Source organism: Plodia interpunctella, chromosome 11 (genome assembly GCF_027563975.2).
Source record: "Plodia interpunctella isolate USDA-ARS_2022_Savannah chromosome 11, ilPloInte3.2, whole genome shotgun sequence".
NCBI classification, from domain to species: domain Eukaryota; kingdom Metazoa; phylum Arthropoda; class Insecta; order Lepidoptera; family Pyralidae; genus Plodia; species Plodia interpunctella.
The window spans coordinates 9,710,061-9,729,707 of record NC_071304.1 but is presented as its reverse complement, the minus strand read 5'-3'; the positions used below and the strand labels follow the sequence as shown (position 1 = coordinate 9,729,707).

Here is a 19,647-nt window from a genome sequence, read left to right as displayed (position 1 = left end):
AAATTGCGTTGTTTGTTACCTTTTGTCAAGAGATATAACGGACAGAACTTCGTCGAAACCAGCCATTTAACAATCAACCTCAACAACCTTTAACAAAGTCTTTGTTCAAATATTTCATGAAATCTTATGATCAATTTCATGAACTGAAAAGAGTGACTGAAGAAATATAAAGTATTATTAACATTTGCGAATGGTTTTCTCCCATACAACACAAACTAGGACTAAAAATCGAGAGGAAAGCCATCAATCATTTTTTGGACAACATTGTCGGCTTCGTGGTTCATGACATATAGTATATAGGGCAGAGCTCAGTGACGTACCGCACACTCTGGACCTCCTCGCAGCGACACAGAGGACTGTCCGAGAAATTCCATCTGCACAGCAATTCGGCGCGTCTTCCTTGCGAAGTTCGGCACTTATTTATTTGCGTCCAGTATTTTCGCGGAAGATCAAAACCTACTTCCTGGTTTTGGTATCGGTATGTCAGAAGTGAAGGTTTAGTCGAAACTTAACCTCGAATCGACAGTCGACAGCACATCAAGTTATCCTTTTTTTTTTTTTTCTTAACGTGTGGAAAGACCCTCGTCCCGTCCATCCGGCCACGGGAAGCCGGACAGGTGTGTGGGACTTGAACCCACTAAAACCACACGATGACATCAAGTTATCCTGCATGAACCTCTATGACGCGGTAATAGCGGCGAGTTTGCAATTTTGCAGTATCCTCATAACATATGTAATTGATTTATGACATTATTACGTACGTTTAGCTTTTTATTTATATATATTTTTTTGTGTGACAATTTTCAATAATTTTATTGGAAATACAACTTTATTTTATTTATTCATTAAAATTTTTACATTTTCAATAATGATGTAAATTCATCCTCCTAATTTTTAATATATGTATAAGACCTATATTTGTTAATTGACGTCCTTGGAGAAAAGGCTGCGGTGAAGTTTGTTGCGCCGCTTCTTCTTCACCTGCGCTTTGGAAGTCGGCAGTAGACTTAGTTTAAGTAATTTTTTTACGTCAATAAGTGATGTATATCATCCTAAATTGAATAAAGAATTTTAAATTTGAATTAATTTGGGTAGGTTGATGTGCCGTTGACTGTACAAGGCGACTAAGGAATATTAGCCTCGATGGGCATCGATCTAAGAGTGTTGACGTTACGCAGGTTATAAAATCAGATCGGAATCTTCAAAAATTATAAAGTATTTTTACATCAACGCTTCATGTGGTACGGACGTGAAAGAAACTGAGAACACACGAGGATTATGAGACAAAGACATGGTATTTATCTTCCGGAAACCAGTTCGCGCATATCCATATATTTTATAATGGTTTCATTACAATTTCAATCGGCAATAAATGTTTTAGCTTCTGTTCGAAGAGCATTATTATTTCGATTTCATTCAAAATTATCGGTTTACTTAACCCAACATGATTCTGCTCGTTTTCCCCCTACTAAAAAGGAAAAAGAGGGAGTATTTGTTCAAAGCTTGTCGCCGGATATGGCGAAGCGAAAATAGGCTCTGAATGGCTCGCTGTTTGTTTTTGGAATTCGAAAATGTTCGCTGACTGACGGCCATAGGCGGCCATTTTGGTTTTGTTTTTTTTTTTTTAATTCTGCGACAGGCACTAGTGGACAAAGTTAAATTTTCAGAGCTTGGTCCTATTAAAGGACAAAATATATAATGGAATGTGTATTAAGTTTCGTGCCGGTTACACTATCGTCAAACTCAGACAAATGCCGACGAGAATGCATGAACATTGCGTAATTTGTATGAGAGATTTTCTTTACCGCAATGAAAAACCAACAACCTATACTGAATCCGCAAAGCACGGCTAACTGCACCGCGATAATATATTTCCGGTAAAAATACTAACTAAACTTAAACTGTAGATGTCTAGGTATAATAGTTAGTGATACAAATTCAAATTCAAATTCAAATTCAAAATTCTTTATTCAATTTAGGATGATATACATCACTTATTGACGTCAAAAAAAAAGTCTACTGCCGGCTTCCAAAGCGCAGATGAAGAAGAAGCGGCGCAACAAACTTCACCGCAGCCTTTTCTCCAAGGACGTCAATTAACAAATATAGGTCTTATTCATATATTAAAAATTAGGACAAATTTACATCATTATTAAAAATGTCAAAATTTGAATGAATAAATAAAAATACAAATAAATGCATTTTGTTCCAGATATGCTTCAGTCGTTATTACAGCCAAGGGAAAATCAGCGGTGTAAGTAGAACGATATTACATAATTTTCCAGTGACATTATAGTCACTGTAGACATTAAAGAATCCTACTCATTAGTTGTATTATAAATGCGAAAGTTTGTGAGGATGTACATGTGTGTATGTTTGTTATTTATTCACGCGAAATGTATACTGCGTGGATTGTTATGGAATTTGGTACACGGGTAGAATATAACCTGAAATAACACATAGGGTTTTTATCCCGAAAATCCCACAGGAGCGAAGCCCCGCGGCGCAGCTGGTTTGATATTTCAATAATATCTGGATATTTATCAAATAAATGTGTGTGTACGTAAGTAAATTGTAAAATATTTTTTTTAGTATCTCGTATCTTTAATTCAAAGCTAGCTCAATCTTTGTGATTTGTCCCTAATTATTTACATTTAATCTGTCTGTTTGTATAAAAAAGGAATGGTGAAGAATATCTTCACGTACATAATTTGATAATTTCGCCCTCTATCTCTAATTTTCCTGTTTATTTCCCTATTTTATGTAATCGGCTAAATATATACAGTAATACAGTAATCTTGTCTCTTTGAAGTCGCAGTGATTCGTTTAAAATATAATTTACGAGTCGCTTTGTGGAGAATAAGTACGAAATATGGCGACTTGCGAATCTCTGAACTTTATTCATGGGAAAAAGAAACAGCGACGCGCACAGAATAAGTAACTGTACTGAATTCCAGAATGATAAAGGCACTGTCAATAATTCGCGCGCTTCAACTCTTATAAGCAGAATTAAACTTAATTTCATATAGCATAGTCAAATTGTTCATGTTACCTAGTAGCTGAGATAGTTTATGTGGAGACAGACGTAATGACAGACTCACACGTTTTCCTCTTAAACTAACCTGGCTTTTACTTATTTATTTATGTATTCTTATACAAAAGGAAGGGTCAATTACTGAATTCTTTATTAATACTTTACTGAATTATTTATATTTTTTAGACTGCTGAAATGTATATAAAGGTTATATCAGCTAATAAAACATTAGTTTTCTTCTTACAAATAATGTGTAATAAAAATCATTTTACACGAAAACGAAACTTATTTCAAGGCAAGAAATTTCATATTTCTTTACCGCCGTACTTAGAAATGCCTCCCATGGGGTCTAGAGGAGTAATTTGACGCGTAGGTACCTGGCACAGACCATTTAGGTACTTGGTTTTTTAAGAAAATGGATGACAGGCGTGTCTTTGAGTCATTACCTCGTAATGACTCAAAGACACGATACACGAAAGAGACTTAAGTTTACAGGAGTGATTTGAAAGGAAACGAAAATATTTCTATGGGAAAATTATCCGTTTAGTCTTATCTCGTCATGGAACGTAGATGACAAAAGAGTTCTGATCGTCATATGCATCCCAATAAACCACAATATTTCAAATGCTACATTGAAACGATTGAAGAAACGCAGCTTGCGCTATCTGACAAGAATTTAGGATATAATTGCCAAAAGATCTAGGTTGAAATGGAACTAGATGGGACACAGTTGCACACAGCCATATCGATGAACAAAATTGATCATCCTTTGGGTACCTGACGGCTTCAGAGGTACGATCTCAACAAATATTTAAAATACTAGAATTTGCTTTAAACAGAGACGGAGAAGTAAGGGGGCTTTGCCATACAATGGATCGAACGGATCTTTTATCGTCTTCCCAAACGCTTTATAACTCCAATACAGTCGTTACATCTTCAGCGAAAATGATCGGCGCGATGCCTGCAGTGGCCGTCCGGCATGAGCGGCGGCGGGCGGAGAAGCGGGGCGGCGGGGGGCGGAGGCCCTCCCAGCTGCCTCTCCAACTGGGCAGAGCGCTTGATGCGGACGGCACGCCCTCGCCGGACCAGCACCGGCTGAGGAATGAGCTCTATGTCTGCGGAAAGGTAGAATAAACAAATACTTCTCATCTAGTTATGTTCTCCTGGTAAATAGTTTCTAAAACACTTCATTCTGGAGGTTTTCCTCTAACAACGCGGACGGAGGTTTGCAGAGTTGCCGTATAGATAGATTGCACTTAATACGGTTAACGGTTAATCATACTAAATTATTCACCTAAAACTTCCTCCTTCAAGAATCACGCACTCTATTGGTGAAAACCTGTCGAGTTTATCCCCACATTTACACATATTTCCCTAAATACTTTTGCGAGTGAGCATCTCTTCTTTATTTATCAACTCGCAAAAATTATTGACGTCGATCTTGTCGAGGTTGCTAGTTCGACAGCATTATGTCTGATCAGTATAAGTCATCCCATATTACCTGCTCAATTTCATGAAGTTCTAAAAATGTTATTGTTTTTTTCATTACTCCACTCCTGTGTGCGCCGGGCAATGGCACTTGGCAGTGACATGAGCAGTGACAGCGCGAGTAACCTGTTTACATACTGTGGCTGAGTGTAAATATGGCAAATTACGTTCGTTCAGGCAGAGGCGTTAGGGGTCATATTTTTATCGCTATTTTGTTTTTATAATTATTTTCCGCAGGTGGCAGCCCTGCACGCCGTTGTGGGGTCCCTCCTCCTGGGTATCGTGGTGATGGTGGTGGGGCTGGTACAACTTTCGCCCGGGGCAGAGGCGGCCGCCCATCGCTACTACCTGATGGGAGCCGGCGCTGCGCTCATGGGCACTGGGATTTTAGGAGCTGTTCTGAGGTACGTTAAAAATTGTGAAATATGTATTAAAAAAATCAAATTTTATTTAAATATCCCAAGAACCTTACGGGTTGCTCTCACTGAGTCAAAATTGGTGCGATTGTGATACGTGATAACAAGCCGTATCCACATACATACTAGGAACGCATAAATTAAAAAGAGATTCATAAATTAAAATCACACTGCCAACGTCTGTTCACAATTTAAACAATTTTTTTTACAATAATGTCATTTTTGCCACAAGCTTTTATTGTTGTCAGTGCTGTAAACGGTTGAGGAGTTTCCTCGATTGGAGCCGATCCGGGCTGCATCGCTTCAGTTTCCATGCATAGTCATGGAAACTTAAGCGACGTGGAGAAAATTCAACTCTGTAGGTCAACTGCAAGTAGGAGAAATCTAACTTGCAAGATTTGATTACAGACAGACAACGGGACAGGTGAAACTAAACAAAGCTTGTAAAATATCAAAGTCGCATGATTTCCAAAGAGTTACGTCACGAAGGGCATGGGAAAAGGTTAAAATAAGGCTTCCGTTTTTTCCAAAAAAAAGTCGGTTAAATAATCAATTTTGTATTGTGGTTAATGAAACAGTGAATGAAATCGACTTGGGGCAAAAATCCATTTTTTGTATGTATGTATGTATGTTTGTAACGCGATAACTTTCGAACCGTTGGTCTGAGTTTGATGACATTTAAGAAGTATGTAGGAATAGCAATAGAATTTTTAAGTTCGTGGGGCATCAAAATAGGTTCACAGTTTTGTAAAAACTCATCAAATTTTATTGCGTTCGCGAGGTCAACGTTCGCGGCGAACAACTAGCCAGTAACAGTGTAGCCAGTAATGAAAAACAGCCTTGAATATGGACCAAAGGCAACAATGACGTCAAAAATTTACACGTGTTTCACTTTATTGTACCGTGCCCGTCCCGTTCCATTTCACTGCGTACACTAAATACGAACTAAACACTAAAAGCTCTTACACTAATTATGTAAGTCTCCATTATAGTGGAATTGCTCAAACTAATTACAATTTAGACTCCGTAGTTTGTGACTTCTCCCTAGATATGTACGTATATTTAGAAGTAATTAACACTCAGAATTTAATTATTAAATGGATGAGAGTGCGACGCCATTCAAATTCAAATTCAAATCCTACTTCATACTAGTCCTACTAATAATATAAATGCAAAAGTTTGTGAGAATGTATGTTTGTTACACTTTCACGTAAAACGGATTGTTATGAAATTTAGTACACTGGTAGAATATAATCTGAAATAACAGATAGGGTTCCTATTTTTTACGACCTCGGTGGCGCAGTGGTAAAGTGCTTGCCTTTGAACCGAGAGGACCCGGGTTCGATCCCCGGTCGGGTCATGATGGAAAATTATATTTTTCTGATTGGCCCGATGTCTTGGATGTTTATCAATATATGTATTTGTTATAAAATATAGTATCGTTGAGTCAGTATCCCATGACACAAGTCTCGAACTTACTTTGGGGCTAGCTCAATTTGTGTGATTTGTCCTAATATATTTATTTTTTATTATACGGATTTTTATACGCTTTTCACCAATAGATAGTGTGATTCCCGAGGAAGCTTTAGGTGTATAGTTTATCATAGTTTTACGCGAGGGAAGCCGGGACGGACCGTTAGTAGCAACATAAAACACAAAATGACTCGTGCCAAACGCTGTAGCTTCTACGATCGCGTTCGTAGCAAGTGCTACGCATATAAAATATTGTTTCAACAAAATGTACCGTCTCACATAAAATATTGTTTCAACAAAATGTTATAGGTATCCAATTTACACGTGTTGTTGCAAATGAAATATATTTTACATTTGAAAACTGAAGTTTATAATTGGTTCTTACACACATATATATATTATCACGCTATTTCACATGGGGTATATTTGGTAAAAATGTATATTTGTTTTTGTGAAAAATCATTGTAATTAGATTATTTCTTTGGTATCTGTGGCAAATCGATTCTTTCTCTTTTCTCCCAAACGAAACGGAATTAATTGTTATAATACTTTTTTATTCAACTAACAAGACACCGTCTGGGTAATTGTTTGTAATCTAGGTTTAATCCATTAACTAGCAGTTAACTAACTGCAATTTAATCTACTGTGTAGTGGTGTAACTGTTTGACTGACGATAGTACTTCCAGATGTCGTGAGTTCGAGTCTAAAAAATAATATCTGATTTTCGTATAAATATTTATTTGTTTTGTCAAGTATTTTTTTATTGTTTCTATAATATTAATAAACCTATTTTTATTAGCCTATTGATGTGTCCCACTGCACAAATATCTGTTGAGGGCAGGAAATCTTACAGTACTAATTTACCTTATGTCCCAAAAATCACTCAAGACAAAATTAAATTAAAATTAAAATCTTTATTTGCATCCATAATGTAAATGATATGTCTTGCAAATATATTACAAATATCATTAATTTCAAAACGAGTGCAATCGCAGGGAAAAGCTAGTTATTTTTGGCAAGGACCAAATATACTATTGTTCGCCAGTGTCTCCAATTCCTTCCTGATATGACGGCACGAGTAATAGAGAATATCCCCTGAATACAGTGGCACGCCGGCGCAAACTCCATTATCATAAACTGACACTAACATCCCGTATCGACTGGACAGAATTTGTCCATTGAAACCTATATAACCCCCACACTGGATGTCAGGAAGAGTGCCTGAAAATTAGCGTTATTCCCGTTATAGTTGAGGATAACGCAAACGAAAGATTTCCTTTGTCTTACTTTTTTTTTAAGTGTCATGGCATCGTTCGCCAAAACGATGATTTTGCCAACATCAAGGTTGAGATTGACACGGAATATAATATGTTATAATATCAATATTGAAACACGGTTCAGTGTGGAACCTAAAATATAAGAGTATATAAATATATTATACATGATATAGGGGAGAGTAAATAAAAATTATAAGTAGATATTATTATTTTGTAATATTTATTGATTAACGACGTATAATAATTTATTAATGACAAGAAATGTCATGTAAATTATTTAATTTTTTATTATAAAATGCGTATAGATAAATTGACGTGCCAAGGTACCGGCGGCGCAACAAACATCACCGCAACCTTCAATCGACTGACGTGTCCAGCGACCACAATATTTTTAAATCAGTGTTAGTCTTCAAATTGATCTATTCACTTCGCGATATGCTTTTGTAGTAATGGAACAGAATCCGATGGAGATGAGTTATGCAAATGTCATCCTATTTCAGTGTGTATTGACATTTTTTATGGTTGCGGTCGTAACCCGTTACGAACTAGTTACGAACCAGAAGTATCGTTGGTGGTGTAAGATAACCTTTTTTCTTCACACATAATATGTAAGGACATATTATAAGAAAGAAACGTGGAAGTCATCGTCGTATAAACGCGCGATAAACTCAAAAACCGGACGGATATTTGCACGCTTTTCACTTATAGACAAGTCCTGAGAAAAGTTAACTATACTAAATTAAAAAAGTAAGTACTAAGTTAAAAACATAATAAATTATACTCGAGCGAAGCCGGGCCAGGCCACTTATTTAGAATATTTAGAGGCTTTTTCCATATTGAAAAACTACTACAGCTATTAGTAAACAAATAACAATTAAAACCATTTTAAGTACGTTTTGAAAACTAGTAGTGATTAAAATTTTATTTGTTGTAAGAATAATCGTAACGTTGACGTGTATTGCGCTGCTTCTTCTTCACATGGGGTTTGGAAGTCGGCAATAAACTTAGGTTCAAGTAAAAATTTTGACGTCAATAAGTGATGTATACCATCCTAAGTTATGAATAAAGATTTTTTGAATTTGATAACCTACAACTGCAAACACAGCACTTGGCTATCGGATTCCTAATTATATTCTTCTAAGTATTACAAGCACTTCGTCTAAAGTCATAATTTGGTAATAAACGACTTGCCTCATCATCAAAAATAATGAATCTGCACAAAATGATGAAACGCTTCACGATAATTAAGTAACCTTCATCTCCTTACTTCACAGCTAACTAAAGTATTGTTTACACGAGTTTAGTAGGTCATTCGTACAGTCTCGTCCACTAGAATGTACACTGGATTCAGTTACATTGGAATTAGAGCCAATATATGTATACATATTAATTTACGTAACCGTACAACACAGATCTCTACGAAGTCGCTTCTGACAAATGGATTTAAAAGAAGATGACGTTTCAAAATTATTCGAGAAATGTCTTCATTTCTATTCTATAAGTTCTTACTTATAAATGTGAAAGAATATTTTTTGGTATTTTGATAGAGAGAATCTGAACATATTAACAAAATCAGAGCATCGTCAGATATCTATACATATAAAACTCTTGCGTTACTGAGTGACGGAAGAATCTGCATGAATGCTCCCCTACACTGTCCTAGGAATCTACACACAAAATTTCACACCAAATTTCACCGGCTGTGCATTGTCTGTCAGTACTGACTGATAGAGAACTTGTGATGCGTTGTCTGTCAGTACTGACTGATAGAGAACTTGTGATGCGTTGTCTGTCAGTACTGACAGAAATTGAATTTCATAATTATTTATAGTAAAAAAGCTTCCTATGTCATTCTCCGTCCCCCGTTGTATCCACACCACCACAATCGTCAATACAATGCAATTATAAAATGTATACTAAACTCTGTGACTGACTGACAACGCACAGCCGGAACTACTAGGAAAGCTGAAATTTGATGGGTTCCTAGGACAGTGTAGGGGAGCACTAAGAAGGGATTTCCTGAAATTCCTACGGGAAACGGATTTTTATTCACATACGAAGTTGTGGGCAAAATCTAATAAAAATATACAGACATGAAGACAGTAAAATGTTAATTATCTGTTGTAGATGTAGCAATCTCCTGATATATACTAATATTAATGTAAAAGTGTGTTTGTTTGTCATATTTTTACGTCAAAACGCAAAATTGGAATGAGGTGATTTTTTGTGTGGACATAGTTGGAGAGTTGGAGTGATATAGGCCACTTTTTGGTGCGGGCGGAGTCGTGGGCAACAACCAGTTCAGAATACAGTTAAGTTACTAAACTCGTGTAAACTGTACAAGACATAAATTCTTGTTTAGGGCAGGTTTTTAATTAAGATGAGTTTTTCATTATGATAAAAAAATGGCTTTCATTGTTATGAAAAAAAATATATATTAGTATAAAATACAATACGAATAAATTAGAAACACATAGTCAATGTAGTACTATGTAATTTTTTCTTTGTATAACAGGTTAAAAAGTAAAATCACTTTTTTAACCGTTAAAATGAATTGTTTGAATGAACGAACCATATTTTTTTTATTGAAATAGGTTATTTGATCCTAAATATACTAATCCTAACTAATAAATGCGAAAGTAAATTTGTTTGTTTGTAAACTCTTCACGCTGCACAACCAATATTCTTGAAATTTTGCACACGTGTAATTTGAAGTACAGACAAGGAAGGTAGCTTTCATCCCTGAAACATAAATATTCCCGTGGTAATTTCATGCGGACGAAGCCGCGGGCAAAAGCTAGTTGCCCAATAAAGAATGTGCTTACAGTACTTATATTTAATTATTAAGTACATTCTTGTAATACCCTTACATAAAAATATGTCTGTTACATATTTAAAAATAACATAAGAAGTATCTGCATGAACGCGATAAACTAAAAAACTACAAAACTGATTTTTGTACGGTTCTCACCAATAGATAGTGTGATTCCTGAGGAAGGTTTAAATGTATTTTACCCGAGCGAAGCCGGGGGGGGCAAATTTAACATTCGCAAGCTAACCACCGACCCTATTATCATCCATAATCATTATCATTAAATGACAACATAAATTATTTACTGCCATACAATGGATGGAGTTCGCGACGGTCAAAATATACATTTCCATAAAAACGGAACTGCGAAGTTATTAATGGGATCGATTCCGGACCCCGCCACATTTTACTGTTAATAAATTACTCGAGGGTCTCGGTAAATTTGAAATGTACGTTTTTTTTATTCCTTAGTTGATGTGTCTATGAAATTATTTGCTTGCGGACGCCAGAGCTATGTTCATTTCCTCAGAAAAACCCTTTCCCCGTAGATACACTTTTGAAAAAACTACGCTTTTGTACCCCAGACGTACACTTTCGATTTCGAAGAGTTGTACAATATGAAATGGGAGTAAACAGTACATCACACTTGACTTATTTTATAGAACGTAATATAAAATGTTTATTGAAAGGGACGTAAATCTATGGACTAAAAAACATCATCTTTTAGTCGTCTCCATTCTGGCATTCTGGTTTGATAGATAAAGATAGCAACAATAAAATAATAATAATAATAACTAATTATAGAATATATAATAAACCCTCCTGCAGCATCTACTGGAAAAGAATTAACGTTGAACGCACATTTTACAAACGTAGCTCAGAACAATTTCAATTAAATTATCTTTCAGTTAAAAAACCTAGATTAAAATTGGTTCTGCCGTTTGAGTGCTACGATTCAGCGGACATAGAGATACACAAACGTCAGACACGTTAAAACTCATAACTTCTCTACTTCTGTCGTCGGGGGCTTAAAATAAATAAGAATCATTTACATATTCAGGCACAGAACCCTAGCACAATGTACCGAAATCTGTCCTTAAACCCACGAAGTGGAAAACAATTTTTAATCGTTGATTTCCAGATGCCTGTGCCTCCACTGGTACAACCGCAAGTTCCGTGAAGAAGAAGAGGAAGAAGAAAACGAGCGGGCGCACAAGAACGGCGTGAGCGTGGTGGAAAGCGGTCACCACCACCACGACAAGCAACACCATGACCACAGGGGACACGACCACAGGAATCATGACAAAGGCCATGATAAATCAGGTAGGATGGCTTTTCAGATATTTTTTTATATTTCATGGAAATAATCAAAGAGAGAGAGGGAGAATTCTCCCTCTCTCTCTATGATTATTTCCTGGTTTCTTCCTCAGCCAGAGAGCGTTGGAAATCAGGGTCCACTTACCTACTTTTTTCCTCCATCCATTCCTTCGTCTTAATAGTTAATCCGAATCCGAATATTAAGATGAGATTGACAGAACATCTCACAGGAACGTGTCATTCATCATATAGCTATCACAACACAATTCTCTGCATTGAGGTTTACGTCAAATGAGTCACGAATTTTACTAAACTCTAACCCAAAAAATCTTCTGATAACTCTATTTGCCATTGTACCACTAGTATTTGACAGTGAAAGAACAAGAATAAACATTCATACTAATGTTGATACTAGTGAACATGTTCACTTTATGCCCACAACTTCATATTAAGTCGTAATATATCGTGACTAAAAATCCATTTCCCGTGGGAATTTCAGGGAATCCCTTCTCCGTGCTCCCCTACACTGTCCTAGGAACCTACACACCAAATTTCAGCTTTCTACGCCCAGTAGTTTCGGCTGTGCGTTGTCACTGAGTTATACATAATTCCATTGCATTAGACGATTTATGGTGTGGATACAAGAGGGACGGAGAATGACATAGGAAGCTTTTTTACTATAAATAATTATGAAATTTAAGCTAATAAAACATTTTAACATTCCAGGGGATAACAAAGAGAAGACCAGTCATGATCACAAGCATGAGAAGCCAAAACTGAAGGCCCAGGCCAGCGTGGGCAAAGACTTCGACCTTGTGAAGCAGCCGTCAGGAGCTAGCGACACTTAAGTCTACCTTGACCAGTAGTTATAGGTTAAGTTCGTGTTGTGTCGCTGTTAGGTTAAGTAATGAGTGTATCGGTCCCTATAATTTGATTGTCTCCAAAATTGAATTTCTACAACGTAGTATGGATAATTAATCTGTGAATATCATACATGACAAAGTCTACAGAATTTGTTAATAAAATATATGTGTATGTTTACAAATTTGATCATACACTAACAGAAGGAATTTAAGAATGTAATTTTCATACTATTGATTTTTTTTGTGATAAAGGTTACCGTAGAATAGAGGGCCGACGCATATGAAAGTATTTTGAAATTTTATGTATGTATTGTAAATTTTGGAAGTACGCGCGACCGAAGTCGCTGTGAAATAATTGTATTTCTTATATTCTGTACTGTACTTACTTGTACTTTAAGATAAGTGTCATTTAGTCTTGTGTAACCCCCATGCCATGTCATTGTGTGGTGTTTCCGTAAAATCATTGACATTTCAGTAGAATGCAACTCATTTTAAAATTATTCTGTCGCAGTGATTCTGTCACATAATTATTCGTATTTCATAAATCTTTATAATTAGTTATCGTTTAATTATTTTTTCTTAGTAAATAAGGTAAAGAATTCGTTACATATCATTTTGTTTAGAACCTATCCATCAAACTCAGTAGCAAGAACATTTCATCAAATTGTCTATCTCTTTAACATAAATCATTCTACGATAAGATTTTAGGACATTGATTTAATATATTTTTGAGATTTTTACAAAAAGATATCCCAATTTATATTTAATTTTTATAATATTCGGATTACATAATTGGAAAAGTATTAAAAAAGACGTTAAATTAATTATACGGACCACGAAATAAAAGAGTTTATAAAAAAAATACATAAAATACCAAATACTTAAAACTAAACGTTGCGTTGTAAAATATCACAATAATCATTCTAAAACCTTACCGTCCGATTCAACAGAAGGTATTTTTATTAAACTATATTATAAAATCTGTAGAATTTGTAACAAATAACTTAACTTCATGTACACAACACACGCACCCCCCAGTATCAATCACTCGCAATATCCTTTTCTGATTATTATTAGATATAAAGACAAATATATGGAAAGCGCAAAAAATATATTTTGTCAGAAAAAAATCAGGGACTTTTCTAGCAAAAACACTTAAGGATTTATGTGCTGAACTCAATTCAAGCAATTATTTTTGTATTTTAACTAGTATTTTAACTATTTCAAAAATATTTTAAAGCTTTAATTAACAAAATATATATTTTTAAACAAAATCATTATATTTAATCTTGTTTATACCACGAGTATACTGTGCTAAGAGTGATATTTTGTCAATGGAAAATTATTATAAACTTATATTCAGTATCCCCTGGACAGCATGACTGTAATATTGTTCTTGGAATATAAATTCAAATATAGCACAATGTATTGTAACAATAGATCGTAATTAAACATAGGTGTTGTTGGTCAATGTTTTAAAAAAATACAGGAAAATCATATACTTAATCGTAAACAATTCTTATCGTACATACGTACTTCAATATAGAATTTCTCTTCATTTATTGTAAATTTATGATTAATGTTGGTAAATTTGAATTAACTACACGTTTTTGTGAATCAGTTCTTTGGTAGTGCTGGTAGCTTCAGCTGTGGAATTCTTTCAACACAGTTGATTGCAAAACTTGCAATTATGATTACAACGTTGCCATAGATCCTATATTTTGTGATTCCGAAGTAATAGTCCGAATTCACACTTCATTATATCGAGTAATCATTATTATATTTAAGGCGAGCATTAGAGTAACAGTATTCATTCCACTACAATTCGCACTACACTCTCATGTACACTCAATGTAATAAAAGCATATCTACTTTTTACAATTATGTCTTAAATAAATACCTATATCGAATTTAGTAATAACTCACGTTGATTTCATGGCATCAGTACGTCGCGTCAGGTTTCATACTCAGCTGCATTTAAAATTTGGAAAAATATTGGAATTAATCCTAAGAGACTGAAAAGAGTGTTCTAAAGTAAATTTCGATGAAATTGTTAATCATTTTTGATAGTTTCTTTATCTTTGTAACCCGTTTCGGAATTCGTAGTTCGTGTTTCTCTTTCATTTGTCACCTTGGGTCCAAATTGGTCCACTGTCTTGGGATTTTGAGTGCTTTTTCTACTGCTCTAAATTCTAAGTTTTATGTAGTAAGAATGTGACAACTTTTTCATAGTAATTCTAATAATTATAATCATAAAATTAGTAAAAGTTATAATTAATGTGTTCTGTTTAAAAACCATATTTAATAAAGTTCTGAATTAATTTAGAGCTTTATATAGAAGATGCATTCAAAATGTCAGTTTCCATTGAGTTTTCAAAACACAAATTCTAGATTTAATCGCTTTTGGCTTATTATAGTTTTTGTATGTTCAGTTCCAATATTATGTAATATAGGTATGATTTTCATGCGTAAGATGACACGAACTGTGCCAATATGGAGATGGTTTTACAATCATATTCGACTGAAATGCGGATTCATGAAACTGCATGTATGCTCCCCATAACATATCATTTATTTTAACATTAACAACATTATTATCTGAATGTAATATACAAATAAGCATTGTAGTTGCAATAATTGCGTCTGACAATATCAAATGAAATGTTTATCATTTGACATTGTCATTAGTGAGGGAAATCATCTTACGTGTCTAAAATAATTAATATTCATTTAATTTAATGATGAAGACAATGTATGTTGTGCTGTATAATTACTATAAATATATTCCATATTATTTATGTTCGTCGATGTGGTAGCTTATAAGTAGGTACATAATTTAATGGTATATAAAACCGAATATATATTTCAAGAAACTTGCGTACTTAGAATATTTCGCATTAAGATTAGGCCAAATTAAATATTTTACTTAAAGCAAAATCTGTGAAACGTGTACCAATAAATTTAAATGAATTAATGAAAATATCCGTAATAGGGCTGGACAAATGGACCAAAGGGACAAATCAGCACTTTTGCGAATATTTCCCGATTTTTTTTATGAATATCACGTTACACAGATGTTTGCCAATATTCGCTCATAGTGCAACTAGGACGGAACACATAATTTATTATCTTTTGATTACACAGTCTATGAAATATGAAAAATATAGTAATTATTGTATGGAGTAAAGATAAAAATATTATGGCTTGTACGTGCCATATTTATTATTGCATATATATAGAGAAGCGTATATAAGTAATAAGTATCAAGGAGATGATGCTTCCTTGTGCTGCAAATTTATAAACCAAAGTCTAGTTGCACTTTCGAAACGACTGATGATGCTTGGTAAATATAATTTAAATCGAGGCCGAATTTAAATTGTTATAGCTATCTAAATTTTATACATTTTATTAAATTCGCTTTTCATGCATTGATTGCAGTGCCAAAGTTACAGTGGTATGACCACTAGAAATTATATTAGCAGACGTGATATTAATGATTTCTTGAGATATTTCAACTGTTATATTCTGGTTTTCAACCTCAATTGATAAATTGGCAATGCTGCGAATATTAAAAATAGATTTAACGTTACTTAAATATGATTTTATTCGAATATATGTTCTTCAATGTCACTAAAAATGTAGGCTCTCCGACTATATGTAATTGATATGAAATCGTTTGACACATTTTGATTACAGACGACAAAAAAAAAATTTTTCGTTATTGAATGGAAACATATTTTTTGTTTTCGTAATGATTTAAATTACAATTTTGTTATTTTAATTTGTGACTTGATATGAATATGAATACATGTAGGAAATATCAACGACTTAAGGAATTGAATTTAAAAAAGGAACATCAGTTGTGACGCGCTCAGAATGTGGTTATGACATATGTCAAATCGCCTGAAAAAGTGTCCAACAGCATTATTAAATACTAGAAGTATTAATACTAATAATAGACGAAAAACTATGCAAATGACAAATATTTTCGGACCGTAAACGCTATGTTAAAATTACATGATATAATATTTTTTTTGCTTTAAAAAATTATAAATAAAACAATAATTAAAGTCCGGACCACGAAAGAAGTCACGCAGACGTGGCGCTACTGTCGCTGTAAACTACAACGTGGCCTATCTGTTATTGATAGTTTATTATATTGCCACGGGCCTTCTTTCGTGGTACATTCTTTAGGTTGACGATCTGTCATTGTCATAAACGCATTCTGATCATAGCATGGAGTTAGTAGAAACTCCGTAAGTACGTACTAAATCTATGGATTATAGTATTCAAAAATCTTAAGATCGCATATCTCTTCCAGTGATTACTTGTAATACTTTAGTTACAGTTAAGTTGATATTTTGGAAGAAATAAATTTTAAAGCCACGAAAAATAATAGCAAACAATTTTTTACTATCATAGTTTAAATCAATAATCAAATAAATATATAAGTATATTTTTTTAAATAATATATTAGGACAAATCACACAGATTGAGCTAGCCCCAAAGTAAGTTCGAGACTTGTGTTATGGAATACTAACTCAACGATACTATATTTTATAACAAATACACATATATATTATATAAACATCCAAGACCCGGGCCAATCAGAAAAAGATCATTTTCCATCATGACCCGACCGGGGATCGAACCCGGGACCTCTTAGTTCAGTGGCAAGAACTTTACCACTGCGCCACCGAGGTCGTCATAACATAGTTAATCTCTGACTGTAAAACAAGTACAGTCAACAGCACATCAAGTTACCCTACATGAACCTCTATGCGCGGTTATAGCGGCGAGTTTGTAATGAATTTGGTTAGGTTGATGTGTTGCTGACTGTACCTATCCAATGTCACTGACCGTTACAAGGGTCCCGAAGTTTTGTTACCAAGGGATCCACGATTCACATCTTAATTTAAAAATTTGCAAGGTCAATAAAGGATTTGCAGAGTGCGCGAGAGCTCGCCGTGTAAGTCTATACTATTATTATAAAGAGGTAAGCGTTTGTGAGTTTGTATGTTTGAGGCTGGTTATCTCCGAAACTACCAAACCGATTTCAAAAATTCTTAGACAATTAGAAAAGTACATTATCCAAGATTGCTATAGGCTATATTTTATCTCAAAATCCCCACGGGAGCGAAGCCCCGGGCAACATCTAGTTTCCACATAAATGTGTTTAGGGTGCTTTGACTACGACTGAGCAGTGGGACATGGCTCTAAGAAACTGGTAACTATCGATATCGTGTAACTATTGAGCAAGCAAGTCGACGGCCCACCTGATGGGAAGTGGTCACCACAGCCTATGGACGTTTGCAGCACCAGATATGATAATTTTATAAGTAGTTTGAAATTCAAAGCAATACCTATTGCTCTGTATTGTAGAAGACAACGAGGAGGGGTTAAAAAATTAAAAATTTATTTCTTCCAAAAATTTAGGTATAAGTAATATTTGTTTTTTATAAAACATTCCGCAGAGCTTTGTATGTCGTTTGATATTTGTCAGTTAATTTAGCCGTAGACAGAGATAGCGACAATCCAACCAATAATGGAATAATTAAGTTGTAAAATAAAAAATTAAAACACCCTGATATATAATTATGACTAAGAACAGTTTTAAACAAAAAAAATCTAGATCGAAATCGGTTCATCCAGACAGACAGATACACAGACACATCAAATACACGTCGTTCTTGTTAATTAAATAAAGGTTGCGGTGAAGTTTTTACGTAAATTCTTGAAATTTCAGTCGTGATTAATGAACTAGTAACCAATCGCCGACAGGTACCTAATAGAGGTACTTACTGTACTTATATTTTGCCGCGCTAAGTTATTAAAAGCTTACCATAAAGTTCAAAGAAGATTTCTTTCTTTTTTTGGTCGCATAGTTGCTTATCTCTGGTAGTTCATACACTAACATATTATTGGTGTCAGTTATTAATGTATTCACATAAACAGTGAGGTCCAAGGTCCTTATGATGATGGTCAGTATTGTTTGTTTGTCTATAACTTCATTATGAAAATAATAATGAGATGAAAAAGCTCTACAATCGAACGGGATTTGAACCTACTGTCTCTCCGGGCACTTTCATGACATGTAAATCAAATCAATATATAACTTCATTGTATAAGAAAACAAAAAGACAGAACAACCAGGAATAGTGATTCCAACGGGCCAACTTATCTTCCCAGAAACTTAGAAAGATATCTTCCCAGTCAACAGACAGGTGAAAACAGACAATGTGCAAGTTCATACTGAGATGATAAGGATCAATAATTAAAAAGTTCAATTCAATTCAGGCAATCTAATCAGACCATAGATACGGTAAACAATCCGATGATTACTATCATCCATCAGCATAAGAAATACTTAACCTACTCTTTTTAAATCCCAATTTAAGATCGATTCACTGTGATAAAAGTATTATATGATTCTACAAATTATATATTTTTAATGATAAATAATTTAAAACAATGGTCGAACTCGGCAGTGGTGGATTTAGCAGTAGGCTAAGTAGGTTCTTTATATTGTCTTGCCGAAATTACATAAGAATAATACTTAATTAAGATGGGGCGGCAAAATTTTAATTGCCTAGTGGCGGCATTTGTGTTAATCCACCACTGCAGCCCGGTGAGATTTGTCAGGATCATGGCAAGTGGTCCCAAGACTCTGCCTACCCCGTGGGAAACAGGGCGTTTACATCTTGTACCTATCACAGTGAATACTTAACATCCCACTATATTTAAGCTGTATTTTTTTATTTGAGCTGATTTCATATTATGTGAGCGCGTATAATATAATATTGTTATTATGTTGAAAAAACGCGTCTCATTGAGACAACTGGTGATCCGAGATGAGGTATTTTCTTTGCTCAGCGTATAAGTCTGGCAGTACAGCGAGGAAATGCTGTGCAGCATTCTGGGCGCGTTGCCTCGGTGCGGCGCGTTTGAGGAGGTTTTTTCATTGTAA

At 34.6% G+C, this 19,647-nt stretch overlaps 1 protein-coding gene across 3 annotated transcripts in view; it reads left to right on the top strand.

Moving 5' to 3' along the window:
- The window catches only part of LOC128673481 (uncharacterized), a 65,254-nt gene extending 48,034 nt beyond the window's left edge, over positions 1 to 17,220 (top strand). The window contains exons 2-6 of one of the 3 annotated variants that reach the window (XM_053751351.2): positions 2,213 to 2,254; positions 4,002 to 4,159; positions 4,760 to 4,926; positions 11,642 to 11,823; positions 12,544 to 17,220. In XM_053751351.2, coding sequence (XP_053607326.1) covers positions 2,215 to 2,254; positions 4,002 to 4,159; positions 4,760 to 4,926; positions 11,642 to 11,823; positions 12,544 to 12,665 — 669 coding nt within the window. In that variant the 5' untranslated portion in view covers positions 2,213 to 2,214 and the 3' untranslated portion in view covers positions 12,666 to 17,220. Of the gene's footprint in view, positions 1 to 2,212; positions 2,255 to 3,959; positions 4,160 to 4,759; positions 4,927 to 11,641; positions 11,824 to 12,543 lie in introns of all 3 variants that reach the window. The other 2 variants (XM_053751349.2, XM_053751350.1) reach the window with 2 other exon arrangements.
- The last annotated feature ends 2,427 nt before the right edge of the window (positions 17,221 to 19,647 follow it).